Source organism: Ambystoma mexicanum, chromosome 9 (assembly GCF_040938575.1).
Source record: "Ambystoma mexicanum isolate Mex_15411 chromosome 9, UKY_AmexF1_1, whole genome shotgun sequence".
In the NCBI taxonomy this organism is placed as follows: Eukaryota; Metazoa; Chordata; class Amphibia; order Caudata; family Ambystomatidae; genus Ambystoma; species Ambystoma mexicanum.
In genome coordinates this window covers 1,521,296,987-1,521,317,484 of record NC_090931.1, presented here as the reverse complement: position 1 = coordinate 1,521,317,484, position 20,498 = coordinate 1,521,296,987, and the positions used below count along the sequence as shown (strand labels likewise).

At 45.6% G+C, this 20,498-nt stretch overlaps 1 protein-coding gene across 1 annotated transcript in view; it reads right to left on the bottom strand.

Moving 5' to 3' along the window:
* LOC138489407 (zinc finger protein 391-like) overlaps positions 1-19,730 on the bottom strand; it is a 50,414-nt gene extending 30,684 nt beyond the window's left edge. Inside the window, exon 1 of the mRNA XM_069617130.1 lies at positions 19,233-19,730. Coding sequence (XP_069473231.1) covers positions 19,233-19,331 — 99 coding nt within the window. The 5' untranslated portion in view covers positions 19,332-19,730. The remainder of the gene's footprint in view (positions 1-19,232) is intronic.
* Between the last annotated feature and the right edge of the window lie 768 nt (positions 19,731-20,498).

Here is a 20,498-nt window from a genome sequence, read left to right as displayed (position 1 = left end):
TAAAGTAAACGCTGATATTCCTTGCATCGTAGAATACAATAGACTACGTGCACTCTACACACCCCATCTCAAAGCCTATACTGTTCCTCAAAAAACACATTTTTTTAAAGAAAACTAGTTCATACTCAAATTATACAGGATCTCACAACAATACCTCCAAAGAAATTAAAAGAAGCTAATACTTCATCAATGACCACAACCAAAGAAGGATCTACTGCACAAACAAAACCAACTACCTCTTCAAAGAAACAACGCACACTCCCAACAAATGACTTAGACACAGAACTGTCTGGTCCATTCAAATTTTCAAATACAACTCGTGTAAATTGCTATGCAAATGTAGCAATCAATATTCTACTCCAATTGCCACCAATTGTAGGAAAACATTTACTTAAACGGTATGGACCAATTATGTTTGCAGATGTTGGTCCTTCACAGAAATGCAACCAACAATCCTGACAACACTTACAGTCTTTCTGGAATAAGGCAGGAATTGGACTACTGTGCTGGAATGGTCAGATTCACTATAAACACACAAGAAGATCCACAAGAATGTCTAATTTACTTACTACAAGTTCTGGAAAACAAAAACATACCTATAAATGAAATCTTCCAGATGTCATACATGCACTCTCTGCAGCCATGTGGCACAGGAACAAGCCCCTAATGAACGCTTCATGTATGTATCCATACCTAACTGTGAATCCATTCCATTTCAGCAACTTGTACACAATGCAAACAATGGCAGATTATGTACTACTTGCAATTCCGCTAATCGTTCCACCTTACAAATACAGTCACATGGTGAATACGTAATAGTAATGCTTTTGTGTTACAATGCAGATGGTACCAAAAACAACTGCAAGCTGACTGAATTCACACATGGACAAGTACCACTTGGTAAGAAAACCTTCACAACAGTAGGCATAATCTACCACACAGGAGCCACAACCAATGCAGGTCACTACACTGCATATATAAAGAAGCATTGTGGATGGTTCAAATGTGATGATACTTCCATTACTCTAAAGCAGATATTACCAGCAAATCTTGTAAACGCTAACTTAATATTCTTAAAACCAAAATGTATTCACTAATCTGAATATAAACATCTACAAAATGCCCTCAATGACCTTTAAATCCATAAACTAATAGAATAAGACAACATCTATCTAACAGTGAAAAACTATAAACAGTTAGAATACGCCAACTGGTATCTAACTATAACCAGAAAATGACAATATACATTTTTCTAAGGAAACCCTGCAACACTTCTTATGTATAAAAATACCCTCAACAACTTCAAAACCAACAACAGTTAGAATAAGCGAACAGGTATCTAACTGCCCCAAAATTCTGCAACAACCAAACAGATAAATGAATACTGCTAAAATGCAACAAGAAATAAACAATTAGTATATGCCAACTGGTATCTAATTGCAACAATACTACCACCACTTCCAAACCAAAAACCATGCACCTATTACATTACATTACATTACATGGTATTTAAATAGCGCAACTATGGGCCCGCAGGCATGGAGGTGCTAAACAGAAGGACAGGACACACAAGACAATTATGGCTACCTGTGAACGCAGCTTACTCTTCTAAAGACCAATTAAAGCTTACCTAAGATCTGGCTAAAAGGGGTAAGGCATACAAAGGCACTACCCCTAGAGCTGATCTTAGGTAAAAAGAAAGGTTTTAAGCGATTTCTTGAATGTTGCAAGGAGTTTGTGTTTACGCAGGTGGTCTGGTAATTGGTTCCACACACAAGGCGCTTTGAAAACAAAAGCGCCGTTCTCTGCCTTGGCAGTTCTTGGTCTGAGTTGCTCAAGAAGATTTTGAGATCCTGATCTTAACAATCTTGTATTTACTTCACCTTTAATGTAGCACTGAAGATAAAGCAGCATCATTTGCGTTCTACATTTAAAGGTTATCACCAGGGTTCTGAACTTGATTCCTGACTCCACTGGTAACCAATGAAGCGCTCGCCTAGCTTCCGATACATGTTAGCGTCTTGGAAGCCCCTCCTATTAAAATCAACCACAGAAAAATACTGTGCCATAACGTAGAGAGCTTTTTTAAAATCCTGCATTGATTTTTTTTCCTACAGACCCAATGATTTTACGAACACACACAGGAACTGAGCAAATAGCACAGTACAGTGGTTTGAAGCATAGTGCTTGTAAAGTACTAACTATGAGGGTTGACAAAGTACAGAAATGTCTACTATACAATGCAATAACTCATTACAAACTACCTAGACTAATGTGATATTTTCTTTCATCACAGAGAATGAAAAAACAATGTCTGCTCCAATTTCCCATGTCATGAAAAAACTGCATACAGCCTCAACAAAGCAAACAGTAAGTATATAATAATTGGAGTCACAAACACTGCAACATAACACACCCTTGCAAGCAAACACCTGACCAAAGACCACAACCCAAAATGTTTACTTGCATGGGTATCTTATGCTGCAGTGGTTATAGACAAGGTCTACAGTCTTGACTGCATGGCCTGGCCAAACTCTGCATACAGCCTCAACAAAGCAAACAATAAGTATACAATAAAGTCACAACTACTGCAACATAACACACTCGTGCAAACGAACACCTGACCGCTAACTACCACCCAAAATGCCTAAAGTCTTAGGTACCAACATTCTGAACACAATCCAACAAACCAAATTACCACACATCATGTCCACTATGCTATAAACACTATTACACTACTGGCAAACACTACACAAACCTTTGAAAACATACCCCCTATGCAGCCCACATACCACAGTCAAAATGTTTGCTTGGGTGTGTTATGGTTGCAGTGGTTGTTGCCAGGGTCTAAAGTCTTGGGTGCCTGGCCGAAGGTCTTCAGCCAGGCACCCAAAACTCTAGGCCCTGACACAACCACCGCAGCATAACACACCCATGCAAGCAAACACCTGCCAACTGACCACAACCCAAAAACATAACACAACCACCTCAAAACCTATCCACTTCAATTAACATTCTAAAACAAAAATGACACCAATGCACAAATTCTTCAATACATACCCTCTTCACCCACTACTCTACTAACTACCCAAAACCAATACATCGGAGCATAGTAAAATACCCAGGAGTGTGGCCAGTGTTTAGTATATCCGTGGACAACTACGGTGACCGCGGACACCGGGATCACATCACGGCCTTCTCCCACCTGACCATAGACCACAACCCAAAATGTTTGCTTGCATGGGTGTCTTATGCTGCAGTGGTTGTAGCCAAGGCCTACAGTCTTGACTGCATGGCCTGGCCAAACTCTGCATACAGCCTCAACAAAGCAAACAATAAGTATACAATAAATTCACAACCACCACAACATAACACACCCATGCAAACGAACCCCTGACCACTAACTACAACCCAAAATGCCTAGAGTCTTAGGTACCAACATTTTGAACACAATCCAACAAACCAACTACCAAACATCATGTCCACTATCCTATAAACACTATTACACTACTAGCAATCCCTACACAAACTTTTGAAAACATACCCCCTATGCAGCCCACATACCACAGTCAAAATATTTGCTTGCATGAGTGTGTTATGTTGCGGTGGTTGTGGCCAGGGCCTAGAGTCTTGGGCGCATACCGCAGGCCATGTAATAAGGGCACTGCTTTAAAGCACTTGATGTGAACAGATTTGATAAGGGGGGATAGACAGGTTCCTGGGAGTTTGCCAACATGCCACAGTGCATTTGCTCAGGCTAATCTAAGGATGATTTCAAAGGCTCCACTGTCGATCACTGTATTTCATTTGGGTATTTAGAGGGAAATAAGCAATAGCACATAGAGGTCTGTGGTCTAGGGCTCAGGGTGAATGCTCTTTCTAACCTATAAGAACCCCTGCTCATGGTAGATGGAGACCGTAAACAGTAAAATGTGTTTTAAGAACAACTTACACATGTGTGTTCCCATATTTAGCTCAGTAGAAGGCCAAGGTGGGAACTTTCAACACATGGAACTTCAACAGTACAAAATGCAGAAGCGCAGGTCTGGGATGAAGAGGACCAGCTCACAGAAGGACAATGCCATGATATGCAGAAGGACTGGTCCATGATGAAGAGGAACAGCTCACAGAAGGACGATGCCACCATATGCAGAAGAGCTGTTCCATGATGAAGAGGACCACCTCACAGAAGGACGATGCCACCATATGCAGAAGAGCTGCTCCAGGATGAAGAGGACCAGCTCACAGAAGGACGATGCCACCATATGCAGAAGAGCTGCTCCATGATGAAGAGGACCAGTTCACAGAAGGACGATGCCATGATATGCAGAAGGGCTGCTCCATGATGAAGAGGACCAGCTCACAGAAGGACAATGCCACCATATGCAGAAGGGGTGCTCCATGATGAAGACCAGCTCACAGAAGGATGATGCCACCATATGCAGAAGGGCTGCTCCATAATGAAGAGGACCAGCGCACAGAAGGACGATGCCACCATATGCAGAAGGGCTGCTCCATGATGAAGAGGACCAGCTCACAGAAGGAAGATGCCACCATATGCAGAAGGGCTGCTCTATGATGAAGAGGACCAGCTGACAGAAGGACAATGCCATCATATGCAGAAGGGCTGCTGAAGGATGAAGAGGACCAGCTCACAGAAGGACAATGCCACCATATGCTGAAGAACAGCTCCATGATGAAGAGGACTAGCTCACAGAAGGACGATGCCACCATATGCAGAAGGGCTGCTCCATGATGAAGAACAGCTCACAGAAGGACGATGCCACCATATGCAGAAGAGCTGTTCCATGATGAAGAGGACCACCTCACAGAAGGACAATGCCACCATATGCAGAAGAGCTGCTCCAGGATGAAGAGGACCAGCTCACAGAAGGACGATGCCACCATATGCAGAAGAGCTGCTCCATGATGAAGAGGACTAGATCACAGAAGGACAATGCCATGATAATGGCTGCCCAATGATGACGAGGAACAGTGCACAGAAGGACAATGCTATGATATGCAGAAGGGCTGCTCCATGATGAAGAGGACCAGCTCACAGAAGGAAGATGCCATCATATGCAGAAGAGCTTTTCTATGATGTAGAGGACTAGGTCACAGAAGGACGATGCCACCATATGCAGAAGAGCTGCTCCATGATGAAGAGGACTAGGTCACAGAAGGACAATGCCATGATAAGGGCTGCTCAATGATGATGAGGAACAGTGCACAGAAGGACAATGCTATGATAAGGGCTGCTCAATGATGATGAGGAACAGTGCACAGAAGGACAATGCCATTATAAGGGCTGCTCAATGATGATGAGGAACAGTGCACAGAAGGACAATGCCATGATAAGGGCTGCTCAATGATGATGAGGAACAGTGCACAGAAGGACAATGCTATGATATGCAGAAGGGCTGCTCCACGATGAAGAGGACCATGTCACAGAAGGATGATGCTACCATATGCAGAAGGGGGTTCCATGTGTTAATATCCCTGCAAAAATATAGCGATACAAAAATATCGCCATGGACCCTGCGGGAAGGCAGAGTCGATCACTGGAACGAAAGAACCAAAGGCGAGCTGAACGAAGACGATTGCTGCAACTCCTGGACCGTTGGTTTGCCCGGTGAAACCCTGCTGCAGGTCCAAATCTCCAAGTTCTCATCGACAGAGAAGCACCTTCAAGGACGACTTCTTCCCCTGAGTTGGTTGGACCAATCAACTCGTAAGCCACCTGGACACCGTCTCAAAGCTGGTTGTATTTTCTGCAGAGTGCTGTAGGAAACCGAATACCCAGGGAGAAGGATACCAGCTTGTGTGCTTGAAGGAACAGCCACCCAAGAACCTCTTCAATGCAGTATCCTAACCCCTGCCATCCACTTCCCATCTCCCGAACTACACCCTGCAAAGCTCCGTCACTAACCCAACAGGGAGTGCCTCCAAGGTATCTCCTGGCGAGAGGACTTCTGACATGCCTCCACTCTTAACTTCCCAACACCTAGGATGACCATGAAGCACAAAGGCCCAGTATGTCAATGCTGTCAGTGTCGTCCCTTTTCCTAACCTGAATCTTCTTGACTTGAGGTAGGCTCCTTGTTTCTCCCTTTCTTCTTTCTTGAGGATCTTTTCTTCTTGAACAGATGCGGCCTACCTCAAAGGGAATCCACTATGCCTGCCTTGTGCACTGGAAAGCTAGTGGGCCCTTCCCAGAGGTAGCCAGGTAGGGGAAAATCCTGTGAAGGCAGAAAACCCCTGAGGATGTTGAGTAGATGAGATCGCCAATCCACGTACTAGAGGAGTTTGAGAAATTCCAAGGTAGTCCACAGGAAGAGATCTGCTGGAAGTCCAAAATAGCAAGGAGTGACAAGGTAGCCGGAGAATCACAGGACTGAATGAGAGCCCACGGAGTAGGGGCCAAGCAAGGGGGGAACCGCAGCTTGAGACTCTGAGAACCGCAGTATGAGACTCTGAAAAGCAACCGTGGAAACAGTACAGACCAGCCCGAGGGATGAGCCAGTAAGCGGACAGCGGAGGCGAAGGAGAGAGAGGGAGCCACCTAGCAAGCGGCAAGTAACAGGGGAAGGAAAGGGGGGAAAGGCAAAGGGAGGAAGCCAGGACAAGACCGTGCAAAAGGAAGAGTGAAGGGACCTAGACAGAAGGGCTGCTCCAGGATGAAGAGGAGCAATGCATAGAAGGACGATGCCATGATATGCAGAAGAGCTGCTCCATGATGAAGAGGACCAATGCACAGAAGGATGATGCCATGATATGCAGGAGGGCTGCTCCATGATGAAGAACAATGCACAGAAGGATGATGCCATGATATGCAGAAGGGCTGCTCCATGATGAAGAACAATGCATAGAAGGACGATGCCATGATATGCAGAAGGGCTGCTCCATGACGAAGAGGACCAATGCATAGAAGGACAATGCCATGATATGCAGAAGGGCTGCTCCATGACGAAGAGGACCAATGCATAGAAGGACGATGCCATGATATGCAGGAGGGCTGCTCCATGACGAAGAGGACCAATGCATAGAAGGACGATGCCATGATATGCAGAAGGGCTGCTCCAGGATGAAGAGGACCAGCTCACAGAAGGACAATGCCATGATATGCAGAAGGGCTGCTCCAGGATGAAGAACAATGCACAGAAGGATGATGCCATGATATGCAGAAGGGCTGCTCCATGATGAAGAGGAGCAATGCATAGAAGGACGATGCCATGATATGCAGGAGGGCTGATCCATGATGAAGAGGACGAGTGCAGAGAAGGACGATGCCATGATATGCAGAAGGGCTGCTCCAGGATGAAGAGGACCAGCTCACAGAAGGACGATGCCATGATATGCAGAAGAGCTGCTCCATGATGAAGAACAATGCACAGAAGGATGATGCCATGATATGCAGAAGGGCTGCTCCATGACGAAGAGGACCAATGCATAGAAGGACGATGCCATGATATGCAGGAGGGCTGATCCATGATGAAGAGGACCAGCTCACAGAAGGACGATGCCATGATATGCAGAAGAGCTGCTCCATGATGAAGAACAATGCATAGAAGGACGATGCCATGATATGCAGGAGGGCTGCTCCATGACGAAGAGGACCAATGCATAGAAGGACGATGCCATGATATGCAGGAGGGCTGCTCCATGACGAAGAGGACCAATGCATAGAAGGACGATGCCATGATATGCAGAAGGGCTGCTCCAGGATGAAGAGGACCAGCTCACAGAAGGACGATGCCATGATATGCAGAAGAGCTGCTCCATGATGAAGAACAATGCACAGAAGGATGATGCCATGATATGCAGAAGAGCTGCTCCATGATGAAGAACAATGCACAGAAGGATGATGCCATGATATGCAGAAGGGCTGCTCCATGACGAAGAGGACCAATGCATAGAAGGACGATGCCATGATATGCAGGAGGGCTGATCCATGATGAAGAGGACCAGCTCACAGAAGGACGATGCCATGATATGCAGAAGAGCTGCTCCATGATGAAGAACAATGCACAGAAGGATGATGCCATGATATGCAGAAGGGCTGCTCCATGATGAAGAACAATGCACAGAAGGACGATGCCATGATATGCAGGAGGGCTGATCCATGATGAAGAGGACCAATGCACAGAAGGATGATGCCATGATATGCAGAAGAGCTGCTCCATGATGAAGAGGACCAATGCATAGAAGGACGATGCCATGATATGCAGAAGGGCTGATCCATGATGAAGAGGACCAGGTCACAGAAGGACGATGCCATGATATGCAGAAGAACTGATCCATGATGAAGAACAATGCACAGAAGGATGATGCCATGATATGCAGAAGGGCTGCTCCATGATGAAGAGGACCAGCTCACAGAAGGACAATGCCATGATATGCAGGAGGGCTGATCCATGATGAAGAACAATGCACAGAAGGACGATGCCATGATATGCAGAAGGGCAGCTCCATGATGAAGAACAATGCACAGAAGGACGATGCCATGATATGCAGAAGGGCAGCTCCATGATGAAGAACAATGCACAGAAGGATGATGCCATGATATGCAGAAGGGCTGATCCATGATGAAGAACAATGCATAGAAGGACGATGCCATGATATGCAGAAGACCTGCTCCATGATGAAGAGGACGAGTGCAGAGAAGGACGATGCCATGATATGCAGAAGGGCTGCTCCAGGATGAAGAGGACCAATGCATAGAAGGACGATGCCATGATATGCAGAAGAGCTGCTCCATGACGAAGAGGACCAATGCACAGAAGGACGATGCCATGATATGCAGAAGAGCTGCTCCATGATGAAGAACAATGCACAGAAGGACGATGCCATGATATGCAGAAGGGCTGCTCCAGGATGAAGAGGACCAGCTCACAGAAGGACGATGCCATGATATGCAGAAGAACTGATCCATGATGAAGAACAATGCACAGAAGGATGATGCCATGATATGCAGAAGGGCTGCTCCATGACGAAGAGGACCAATGCATAGAAGGACGATGCCATGATATGCAGAAGGGCTGATCCATGATGAAGAGGACCAGGTCACAGAAGGACGATGCCATGATATGCAGAAGGGCTGATCCATGATGAAGAACAATGCACAGAAGGACAATGCCATGATATGCAGAAGGGCTGCTCCATGATGAAGAACAATGCACAGAAGGACAATGCCATGATATGCAGAAGAGCTGCTCCAGGATGAAGAGGACCAATGCATAGAAGGACGATGCCATGATATGCAGAAGGGCTGATCCATGATGAAGAGGACCAGGTCACAGAAGGACGATGCCATGATATGCAGAAGGGCTGATCCATGATGAAGAACAATGCACAGAAGGACAATGCCATGATATGCAGAAGAACTGATCCATGATGAAGAACAATGCACAGAAGGACAATGCCATGATATGCAGAAGAGCTGCTCCAGGATGAAGAGGACCAATGCATAGAAGGACGATGCCATGATATGCAGAAGGGCTGCTCCATGATGAAGAACAATGCACAGAAGGACGATGCCATGATATGCAGAAGAGCTGCTCCAGGATGAAGAGGACCAGCTCACAGAAGGACGATGCCATGATATGCAGAAGAGCTGCTCCATGATGAAGAACAATGCACAGAAGGACAATGCCATGATATGCAGAAGGGCTGCTCCATGATGAAGAGGACCAATGCACAGAAGGATGATGCCATGATATGCAGAAGAGCTGCTCCATGATGAAGAGGACCAATGCACAGAAGGATGATGCCATGATATGCAGAAGGGCTGCTCCATGATGAAGAACAATGCACAGAAGGACGATGCCATGATATGCAGAAGGGCAGCTCCATGATGAAGAACAATGCACAGAAGGACGATGCCATGATATGCAGAAGGGCAGCTCCATGATGAAGAGGACCAGCTCACAGAAGGACAATGCCATGATATGCAGAAGACCTGCTCCATGATGAAGAGGACGAGTGCAGAGAAGGACGATGCCATGATATGCAGAAGGGCTGCTCCAGGATGAAGAGGACCAATGCATAGAAGGACGATGCCATGATATGCAGAAGAGCTGCTCCATGACGAAGAGGACCAATGCACAGAAGGACGATGCCATGATATGCAGAAGAGCTGCTCCATGATGAAGAACAATGCACAGAAGGACGATGCCATGATATGCAGAAGGGCTGCTCCAGGATGAAGAGGACCAGCTCACAGAAGGACGATGCCATGATATGCAGAAGAACTGATCCATGATGAAGAACAATGCACAGAAGGATGATGCCATGATATGCAGAAGGGCTGCTCCATGACGAAGAGGACCAATGCATAGAAGGACGATGCCATGATATGCAGAAGGGCTGATCCATGATGAAGAGGACCAGGTCACAGAAGGACGATGCCATGATATGCAGAAGGGCTGATCCATGATGAAGAACAATGCACAGAAGGACAATGCCATGATATGCAGAAGGGCTGCTCCATGATGAAGAACAATGCACAGAAGGACAATGCCATGATATGCAGAAGAGCTGCTCCAGGATGAAGAGGACCAATGCATAGAAGGACGATGCCATGATATGCAGAAGGGCTGATCCATGATGAAGAGGACCAGGTCACAGAAGGACGATGCCATGATATGCAGAAGGGCTGATCCATGATGAAGAACAATGCACAGAAGGACAATGCCATGATATGCAGAAGAACTGATCCATGATGAAGAACAATGCACAGAAGGACAATGCCATGATATGCAGAAGAGCTGCTCCAGGATGAAGAGGACCAATGCATAGAAGGACGATGCCATGATATGCAGAAGGGCTGCTCCATGATGAAGAACAATGCACAGAAGGACGATGCCATGATATGCAGAAGAGCTGCTCCAGGATGAAGAGGACCAGCTCACAGAAGGACGATGCCATGATATGCAGAAGAGCTGCTCCATGATGAAGAACAATGCACAGAAGGACAATGCCATGATATGCAGAAGGGCTGCTCCATGATGAAGAGGACCAATGCACAGAAGGATGATGCCATGATATGCAGAAGAGCTGCTCCATGATGAAGAGGACCAATGCACAGAAGGATGATGCCATGATATGCAGAAGGGCTGCTCCATGATGAAGAACAATGCACAGAAGGATGATGCCATGATATGCAGAAGGGCTGCTCCATGACGAAGAGGACCAATGCATAGAAGGACGATGCCATGATATGCAGGAGGGCTGATCCATGATGAAGACGACCAGCTCACAGAAGGACGATGCCATGATATGCAGAAGAGCTGCTCCATGATGAAGAACAATGCATAGAAGGATGATGCCATGATATGCAGAAGGGCTGCTCCATGACGAAGAGGACCAATACATAGAAGGACGATGCCATGATATGCAGGAGGGCTGATCCATGATGAAAAGGACCAGCTCACAGAAGGACGATGCCATGATATGCAGAAGGGCTGCTCCATGATGAAGGCTGAGAAAGGGACTGCATCATGAATCAGCGTCTCAATGCTTGGAATGTGCATGGAGAGAGCTCTCCACAGAACTGATTGTGTGCCCTTCCAGAAGAACACTGCTTTGCACATGCCCAATACAATAAACAGAAGTCCTCCATTTTGCTATGTTTGCTGGTAGTATTTCTTCCAAGCACTTCCAGAGTAGCAGCTTGCCTGTGCAGTAAACAGCATTTCAGTCCAGTGCTCCATCTGTGTTCTACTCTATGCGCTAGGCATCAATGCGCCGCTCGTCCGTCACTTCTCTGATCTCCATGATGCTCATGTCACAGGCCACTCTCTGCCACAGAGGTAGGCTGTACCCGTGACACAACCTTAACCTTCAGCCATGATATCATTCAACCAAGGTAGAAGCATGGCTCACACTACACTGTTGTAAGGGGGCTTAGCCCTTGCCTCTGCAGCATTGAGTTCCGGCGTGCAGACTCCCATTTATTTATCATACACCATGACAAAACCAATATGAGTGAATTACCGCCACTTTTCCCGCTCTGCCATATTACAGGTAGGGTCTTGGTCCCGCTCCGCCATATTACAGGTAGGGTCCTGATCCCGCTCGGCCATATTACAGGTAGGGTCCTGGCCCCGCTCCGCCATATTACAGGTAGGGTCCTGGTCCCGCTCTGCCATATTACAGGAAGGGTCCTGGAATTACCGCCACTTTTCCCGCTCTGCCATATTACAAGTAGAGTCCTGGAGTTGAGTATTTACCTTGAGAAAAATGCTGGAGGTAAATCCTCCAACTCTCGGTCAAACAATCAGCAAAATTGGCGCAATTACACTGTATTACTCATGTGAAACAGAAGATTGCAATATACGTAAAGTCCACTTCAGAGTGGGCCAAGCCCTAACACCAACCTGGAATTCCTATGGATGTAATTATTAATCGGAATCTGACAAACATTTCGTCTCATGTAATCAGAGCAGACCATTGGATCTCATCAGGGGGGAAAGGAAACCTGGCAGAGAAGCAAACCAGGGATTCTTGGCTGGGGAGTGAACCAGGTCAATCAGGCCTGGGCAGCTCATAATCGTGTCGGATTGTTTCTTCTTTCGCTGGATCCAAACAGAACCTGCACAGGTTGGATTGGTTCGTGCCTCGGATTGCCTTAATCTCATTTGTTTCCATCAAATTGAAACCTATTTGCATGAAAGTTTCTCTATGTGATCTATTTGGAAACTTCAAGAGGTATGGACATACTTGGTTCAGCTTTGTGTGTACAGTTGGTATGTCTCTAACAAGTTTGCAGGCTTCAGCCCTATCTAAGGTAGTTATCCAGTCCAGCTCTAGAAATGTTCTTTTCACTCTCAAGGGGTTCGTTCTTAAATCGTCTTCTGAGCAACCTAGATTGTCCAATTTCTTTTTGTTGTTGCTGACCCATTGTGTCAGCTGGTATGAGAATCCTTTCATTATCTCTTGGTTTATGATCCTCAGTACCAGCGGGGGATTCAGCAGAATGATTTTACGAAAAAGGGCCAGCCTTTTCCATTTGACAAATGCGTGAAGAGATGTAATACTCAGTTCTCTGCTAATTATTGCCATGGGAGTTGACTTCGGCAAAGTTAAGAATCCTTTTCCAGATAATGGCCTCCAGACTCGGCCATATCTTCTCAGGTATGGCCAGAGTTGCCTCCATGCCGTAAGTAAGTGAGGGCATCACCTTTCCCTTATAGAAATGTAATGCAGCTACCAAAGAGAAGCGCCCACATTTCATGTCCATAAGCTTGGCTTTCGTGGCCAGTGTCTTTGCTCTGTCCAAAAGAGATTCTTGCAGCGGAATCTCGGCACAGCTGTTGTTTACCGTAATTCCCAAGTACTTGAATATCTCTACCTTTTCTATTGCATTTGTCCCCAACGTCCAAGTAAAGGGATCTTTTTCAGAAGTGTGTTGCTGGAAGCACATTATTTTTGTTTTTGATTGGTTAATCTCGAGCTGGTTGAGGTTAACATATCGCTGTAAACTGTCCAACTGCCTTTGTAGACCTATTTTGGTCTGGTTGATTAAACGGAGGTTGTCTGCATATAGCATTTGCGTGATCTTCTCCTCCCCGATTGTTGGTGGAAAGGTTCTCAGCTCAGGATCAAATTCCTGAATATCCGATTTAAAGAAGTTGTAAATAGACAGAGCCAAGGGACACCCCTGCTTTACCCCTTGTGATGTAGGGATAGCGGAGGAGAGTAGTCCTGCACAATTTAGGTGAACTCTGATCTGTGTGTCAGTGTGGAGGGCAATTAGAGGCTCCATTAACTCACTAGGGCATTGTCTTTCCTCCAATTTTGCCCCTAGCAGTTTACGGTTCACTCAATCAAAGGCTTGGTCAAGGTACACAAACGCGATAAATATCCTCCCCCTTCCTTGATGTGATTTGCTTTTGAGTATGATGAGTAGCATGATGCTTACCGAGGTTCCAACTGAATTAACAAATCCAGTTTGGAAAGGATCTATTGTGTCTGCCGCCATTGTCCAGTCCACACATTTCGCCAATAAAAAGGACCCAAAATGTTTTCCTATCACGTCAAGTAATGCGATAGGTCTAGAATTCTGTGGGTTGGTCTTATCACCCTTTATTGTAGATGGAAACTATTGTGGCTAGCTTCAATGGGTCCAGAATTTTCCTTTGTATTGAAATGTTCTTGAAGACTGCTTGTATGAAGATCGACCATTCCTCTGGGTGTTCTAATAGCATTAGGTTGGTGCGTCCGTAAGGACCAAGGGCTCTTGATCTGTTGAGTTTTTTTATCTTCTCTCGGATATCTATCACCTCGTATTCACAATCCCACAGTTTATCTTCGTATCAGGGAATCCGTGGCAGGGTTTTTTATATAGACCCATGATACAGAGATAGGAAGTACTCTTTCCAGGCTTGGTTACTCAGGCAGTTTTGTTGCGTCTCGTTGCAGACCTATCTCTGTGTTTTAATGAAAGTCCTTAGACTTTTTTCCGCTTAGAGTTCTTAACATATTTTCCGAGTCTTGTTGGAGTAGATTGTGCCTATAGGAGATAATCCAGGATTTATTCTCTTGAATTGCTTTAAGGGCTTGAGCCTTGAGGTCAGGATGATTAGACCCAGCTGCCATTCTCTTCAGACGTCTCATTGATCTCCTTTTTTCCACCAGAGTAGGATCGTAACTGTGACAGCCAGTTTCTTTTATTGTGTTGTTTCCCAACTTCTTGGTACTGAAGGGTTCTAAGAGCGGTCTAAAATCGATCGTCCTCCATGGCTTTCCGTCTCCTTCCTTTCCCTTGGTGTAGACTTTTGTTAGGGCTACTTGGTCTTTTGACTTGAGTCTCAATCGGTTCCACCCGTTATTCACTGCTTCCGCAGCCTTCATATGTTGATTACAAGGTGATGTTTCCAAACTAAGAGTCATGCTCAATAAGTTGTGGTCACTGTTTGCTGTTCTGATGACTTTATAACCTCGAATATACGGGAGTAGTTCGGTAGAGACAACGATATAATCTAGGTCAGCCATTTGATCCCCTCGTTCCCAAGTTGGAACAACCTCTTTCTCCCTTCCCTCTTTCAGTTTCATTTGATGTAGATCTCTGGTTTTCATTAGTCTTGTTCATGATTTACCCCTTTTCAGAGCTGTTGAATTTGACCTTTGATTGTTTCCTCTCTTCCTAGTCAATGGGCAGATAGTGTTAAGGTCACCACAGATTATTATATGTGCATCGATATTATTTAGCAGGACAGCGTCAATTGTAGTTGTAATTAGTTCGAGGAAGTTAGCTTCTGTCACAGCCTGAGGGTTCCAGTAGCAAGTAATTATAGCCATCTTTTGACTTCTGCTTTCACTGCTGTTTTCTGGGGTGTTTTGCCAATCCACAAGGGTAGCCAGGCAGTAAAGGTCTGAGTGCAGGGTCTTTCGCGTGTTCATGACGGATCCTGATCTTAAGGCTATCACTAGACATGAGGAAGGATGGCCTTTTTCACCTTTTGCAGCATTGGCTGTGATTACACGAAAACCATCCAAATGAGGGGTCTTCAACAGCCAAGTTTCTTGTAGGCGTAGGATGTCATATGCTCACAAGTTCACATCGCTAGGTCTCGTCAGGTGGGTAAATCCCCTGATGCTCTATGATGCCATGATTATGCCTTGATTTAAGTGTGTTTCTGAAGGTAAAACAACTTTTCGAGTTGTCACTTCCTCATAGAACTTCTTCCAGGATGGCTATTCTTGTGCCCCTGATAGTGCTTCTTTTATCCAGGACCAGTCCTCCCCCTGTAACCCTTTGCATTCCAGTTCAGATTCTTCATCGTTCGCCGAGGGTCAATTTTTCGTGTTGTCTACTTCAAAGATGACCTTTATACTGGTGCTTGGACCACATGGCTTCTTGGCAACTTGCAATGGGTCACTATATTTGGGCGGAGTCTTAGATAGGTTTTCTGTTGGAACTGGCAAGCTCTTTTTTTCTCTTGAATGGCTCGCTCTCTTTTTAACTTGGCGTTGTGACTCTTTTTCTCTCTGCCTCTTTACAGTCTGTTCATTCACAAAGCGTAAGATCAAAGCCTACAGTGCGTAGATTCTCTATAGCATCTCTCAACATTCCTTTGGCAATTGGTGAAGGTATGTGTAGGTATACGATGTCTGTTCGATGTTTTATTCCAAATTCGACAATCCTTATATCTTCCGACTGTATTTGTCATAAATATGGAACAGAGTGAAGAATCTGCATTACGGTGCTCCTATTTAGAATTAACTTATTTTGTTTCTCCAGCAGACATTCTAATTTGAATGTGCAATTATGTCTTTGATCTTTCCGATCTGAGGTAGAGCTTTTTTGATGGGTCTGTTTATCTCTATGCTCTTTTGGAGGTTTTTCTCTCCTTTGCTCTTCTCTTCTCACTTCCTCTGCCTCAGTTTTAGACCTCCTTTTCCTGTTATCTGGTGAGGGCCTGTTCCTCTCTACCGATGTAGTCTGAGTCTGTGGGATCCGATCTTTCCTATTCTCTTTTCTTTCTAAGTCCTTTTTATTCTCTGATGACTCTCTCTGCTGTACTTCGAGAGACTGACTGGACTTTAAGTTTTGGGAGATGCTCAGGGCCTTTCTGTGATCTTTTTCCTTTTCTCTGATAAAGTCAAAAAGGGGGGTGTACTTTAGCTTTGTACAATTTTGAGAAGGGGGCCAGGGCGATTGTGACCGTAGACATAATTGACATTAGATCTGTTTTCATTGCTGCGTCGTTCCGTCTTGATTCCTGGGAGTCATGCGATCTTCTCTCTCCTATTTTGGTGGACATTCCGGGGGGTCATGACTCCTACGCGGTTGATGATGTGGCTCTCTAGACTTTCATCTGGGGGTATCTATTTCTAGTGATCTCATTTGTGGTGGATTTATCCCTCTGGACTCCGTTAGTTCATCCTCGATGGTCATTCCAGCTCCATGCGATCTCCCCCTCTCTCTAAACGTAATTGTCGTACTGTTCATGTGGTACGGTATTCCCGGCACTGTGTCACTTGGTATTTTACTTGGCAACAAGATTCTAATTACATCGGATTCTCATTTGAGATTAGTTATTTCCCTCCCGATCCCGCCATACACGTCCCTGGGCCATTTCTAGGCGGGCTGTTACTATCGTGCCTTCGAGGGGTTTTATCAGTTGCTTCGACACTTGGCAGTTGAGGCGGAGCTTGTATCTCGGTATCCAAAGCCTCACCTGCACCCTCTAGAAGCCCGGCGTCTGAGATTTCGTGGGCTGATTCCTTAGATGACTCCTCCGCATGTAATTTCTTTTTCAGAAAGAAATGTTTCAGACTTTCAGAAAGAAGCTGGCCCTTGGGTTTGATTTTTCTGTAGGTTCTTTTAGTCGGTCTGGAATCTCCCGTTTAGTTTGATGGCAGATTCATTTTTAATAGGGCTTTTTCGGTAGGTATCTTTTCCAGTACTTTTGATGTTTCTTGGGTATTCACCTTTTCTTTCGGCTTGCCCTGACTGCCCGCGGGTCTAGACTTTTGTTTTGGTGACTTTATTTTTCCCTTGCGATGTTCTGGATTTTCTCACATAAATTAATGGAGCCGGGGCTGGGTCTGTATGGGCCAACTTCCTCGATGGCAATGGAGTTGCCTTCCTTCCCTGGTCTACGGTCACTTTATCATTCATGACCCCCAATGTTGTTTTTTATTTCGGTTTATAGATTTTTTTATAAACCTTGATGATGATGATATAGATGATTTCTCTTTCTAAATCATAGATATATTTGCTTTGAATGGATTGCAATGAATTGTGTATGTATTGTTATTTATTTTTTGTAATCTGTGTAAGGTTTGCTGCAAACCAAAACACAAACAATATATTCTGATATGAGAATCTCACTGTAAAATGCACAGTCCTGTACACTCCCATTGTACTGTAAATACCGATCTTAGAATGGGTAATGGGACAAATGGCACTAATGAGGGATCCTTGCTGCTTTACAAAAAAATAAAGGGAATTTCGAGAACATATGAATGACTACAGAGCTTTCTCTTTGTCAAGTATCTCTGTAATATGAGGGTTTATGCTTGAACCGCCACGTACATAACACACAATGGACTTGGTGTGCATTTCATTTTTCCAGACGCTCACCCATACATTTAGGTGTTTATAGCCCTGAGCCATAATCTCTCATTCAGAGAGCCTCAGAGTTTGGCTTTGCTGGTACCTGGCTTTGGCATCTGCTACTCAGTTGGGGTAGCCATCCTTCTCGCGTTTCTTCTCCCATGTTAAGAGGGCCTCGCTATGTTTGAGAGACCCACAGAATTCTAGAAGAGGATAGGCCGGGTCTCAGGCTATTTATGCGTGTGCATTTGGGGATCTGTACATGCACAGAAATCCTCAGAGAATGATACGCTTAAGATGAGAATGCACACACAGTTAATGTGTTACAATGTTGCTGGACAAAAGAGGCTTAGATTTTGGTTTTATTGGGAATGATAAACCTACTTTTGGAGGACTGCTGGAGTGCCATATGTGAGGGTCACTGCCAGCAGAGAAATGTGGCATGTGCAGTGCTCAGCACAGCACCCCCCACCCATCTCCTTGGTGCTGCCCTGCAGAACGCCTGAGGGTGTGGTTGCCAGACAGTGCATTTATTGTCATTATTAAAGCCAATAGCAGAGGCTGGGAGACAGTGTTTTGTTTCTGGAGACTCACCTGAGCTGCAGGAGACATGTAGGTTTGCTTCAGTACCATCAACCCTCCCTATTAATCCCCAACTTCACCTTCAATTACAGGAGATTATAAGTAAGAATAAATAATGTTCAATGTGTACTGGCAATCTATAATGCCCCTTGCCCAGGTTGTCCACTTGTATTTTCCTCCTGTGCCACCTCCATCATTTCCTGCTCACTATTCACTGCCATTGTAAAGTGCCCTGTTAGACCATTGCTCCACTCACCAACCTTATAATTTATGCACCGTGTTTCTGATAGAAGCACTCAGCTTCCTCTTCCATAAATACAATTATACGTGCTGCACACCTGGAAACAGGCCCCATTTCATAAAGGGCCCCTCAGCCTGTCCCGTTTGTCTAGACAACATCACGCTGCAGGTTGGGAATATTAACACGTAAAGGACGGTAATTAACGTGACACCTGAAACTACAACTCCCAGAATGCCACACTGTTGGCTAAAATGCCTGGGATGGCTGAAGATGAGCCCCATGACATGGGTCCAGTTGGCAGCAATGGCCCCTGTCCCTAAAGAAACAACCCTGGAGGCAACTCACCTCATCTGGCTCTTTCCCAGCCATTTCTCCAGAGTGATCTTGGGTGGATTCCCCTCCAGTGATCTTGGGTGGAGTGAGCTTGGGTGGATTTCTATCCATTGATCCTGGGTAGATTCTTCTCCAGTGACCTTAAGCGGATTTATCTCCAGTGATCTGGGATGGATTCCTCTTCAGTGATATGGGATGGATTCCTCACCAGTGATCTTGGGTGGATTCCTCTCCAGTGATCTTGGGTGGATTTATCCCCAGTGATCTGGGATGGAGTCCTCTCCAGTGATCTGGGGTGGATTCCCGTCCAGTGATCTTGGGTGGATTTCCCTCCAGTGGTCTTGGGTGGATTCCTCTCCAGTGATCTTGGGTCGATTCCCCTCCAGTGATCTTGGATGGATTTCTCCCCAGAGATCCTGAATGGATTACTCTGCAGGGACCTCTTGCAGGATTCAGAGCAAACCCACTAAGGAAGAGAGGAGCGTCCTGGGAGACCCATGATGTGGAGGGTCCCAGGACTGCACTGAGGCTGCGCAGAACAAGAGACACTAATCACAAGATCAAGAGACACTACTCTCCAGAGCATGCGCAGAGACTGGCCCTACAGACGCTCCATCAAGCCCATGTTAATGGCTCCCAGAGCACCCCACGCCCCTGTGGCCCCTCAGGAACCACTCTGAGAAAGAGTGAGAGTGATCTCATTGGTCAGATATCGGTTAAATGCCGCTTTTACGGGCCGGCTATTTCGCTTCCTCTCTCTCTCTTTCTCTCTTTTTCTCACCCCTCTCCCTTTTGCTCTCTTTCTCTCTCTCCCCCTCTGTTTCTCTTTCTCTCGCTTTCTTTCTCCTTCTTTCTCTTTTTCTTGCGCTCTCTCTCCTGGGCAAAGAGACATGCTGCTTATCTCTAACCAAGAACTCCTCGGGCAGGTGCAGGTGTGATGTTTGAGTAACAGTTCCCAAGCAGTTCTAAGCATTTCCCTCCTACGAGCAGTTAATGTATTCTTTAAGCATCAGGAAGCTGCTCATACAATGCTCACTGACTGTTTATTCCATAGCTCTCCAACTTGTATGGCCCTTGGGTGGGTGAAGACCCCCGGGCGAAAGCCCATTGATTCCTATGGGCGTGTAGGGAGCTTGGAGGGTGAGGGAGCTGCCTAAGTGGCGGGTGACACGCACAAAAAAGTATGTGAGTTGAGAGGTATGTTATTCCTTAGCATGTATTAAACACTTACAAAATGGGCCTCATTACAACTCTGGCGGTAGCCGTGCCCTTATGCCG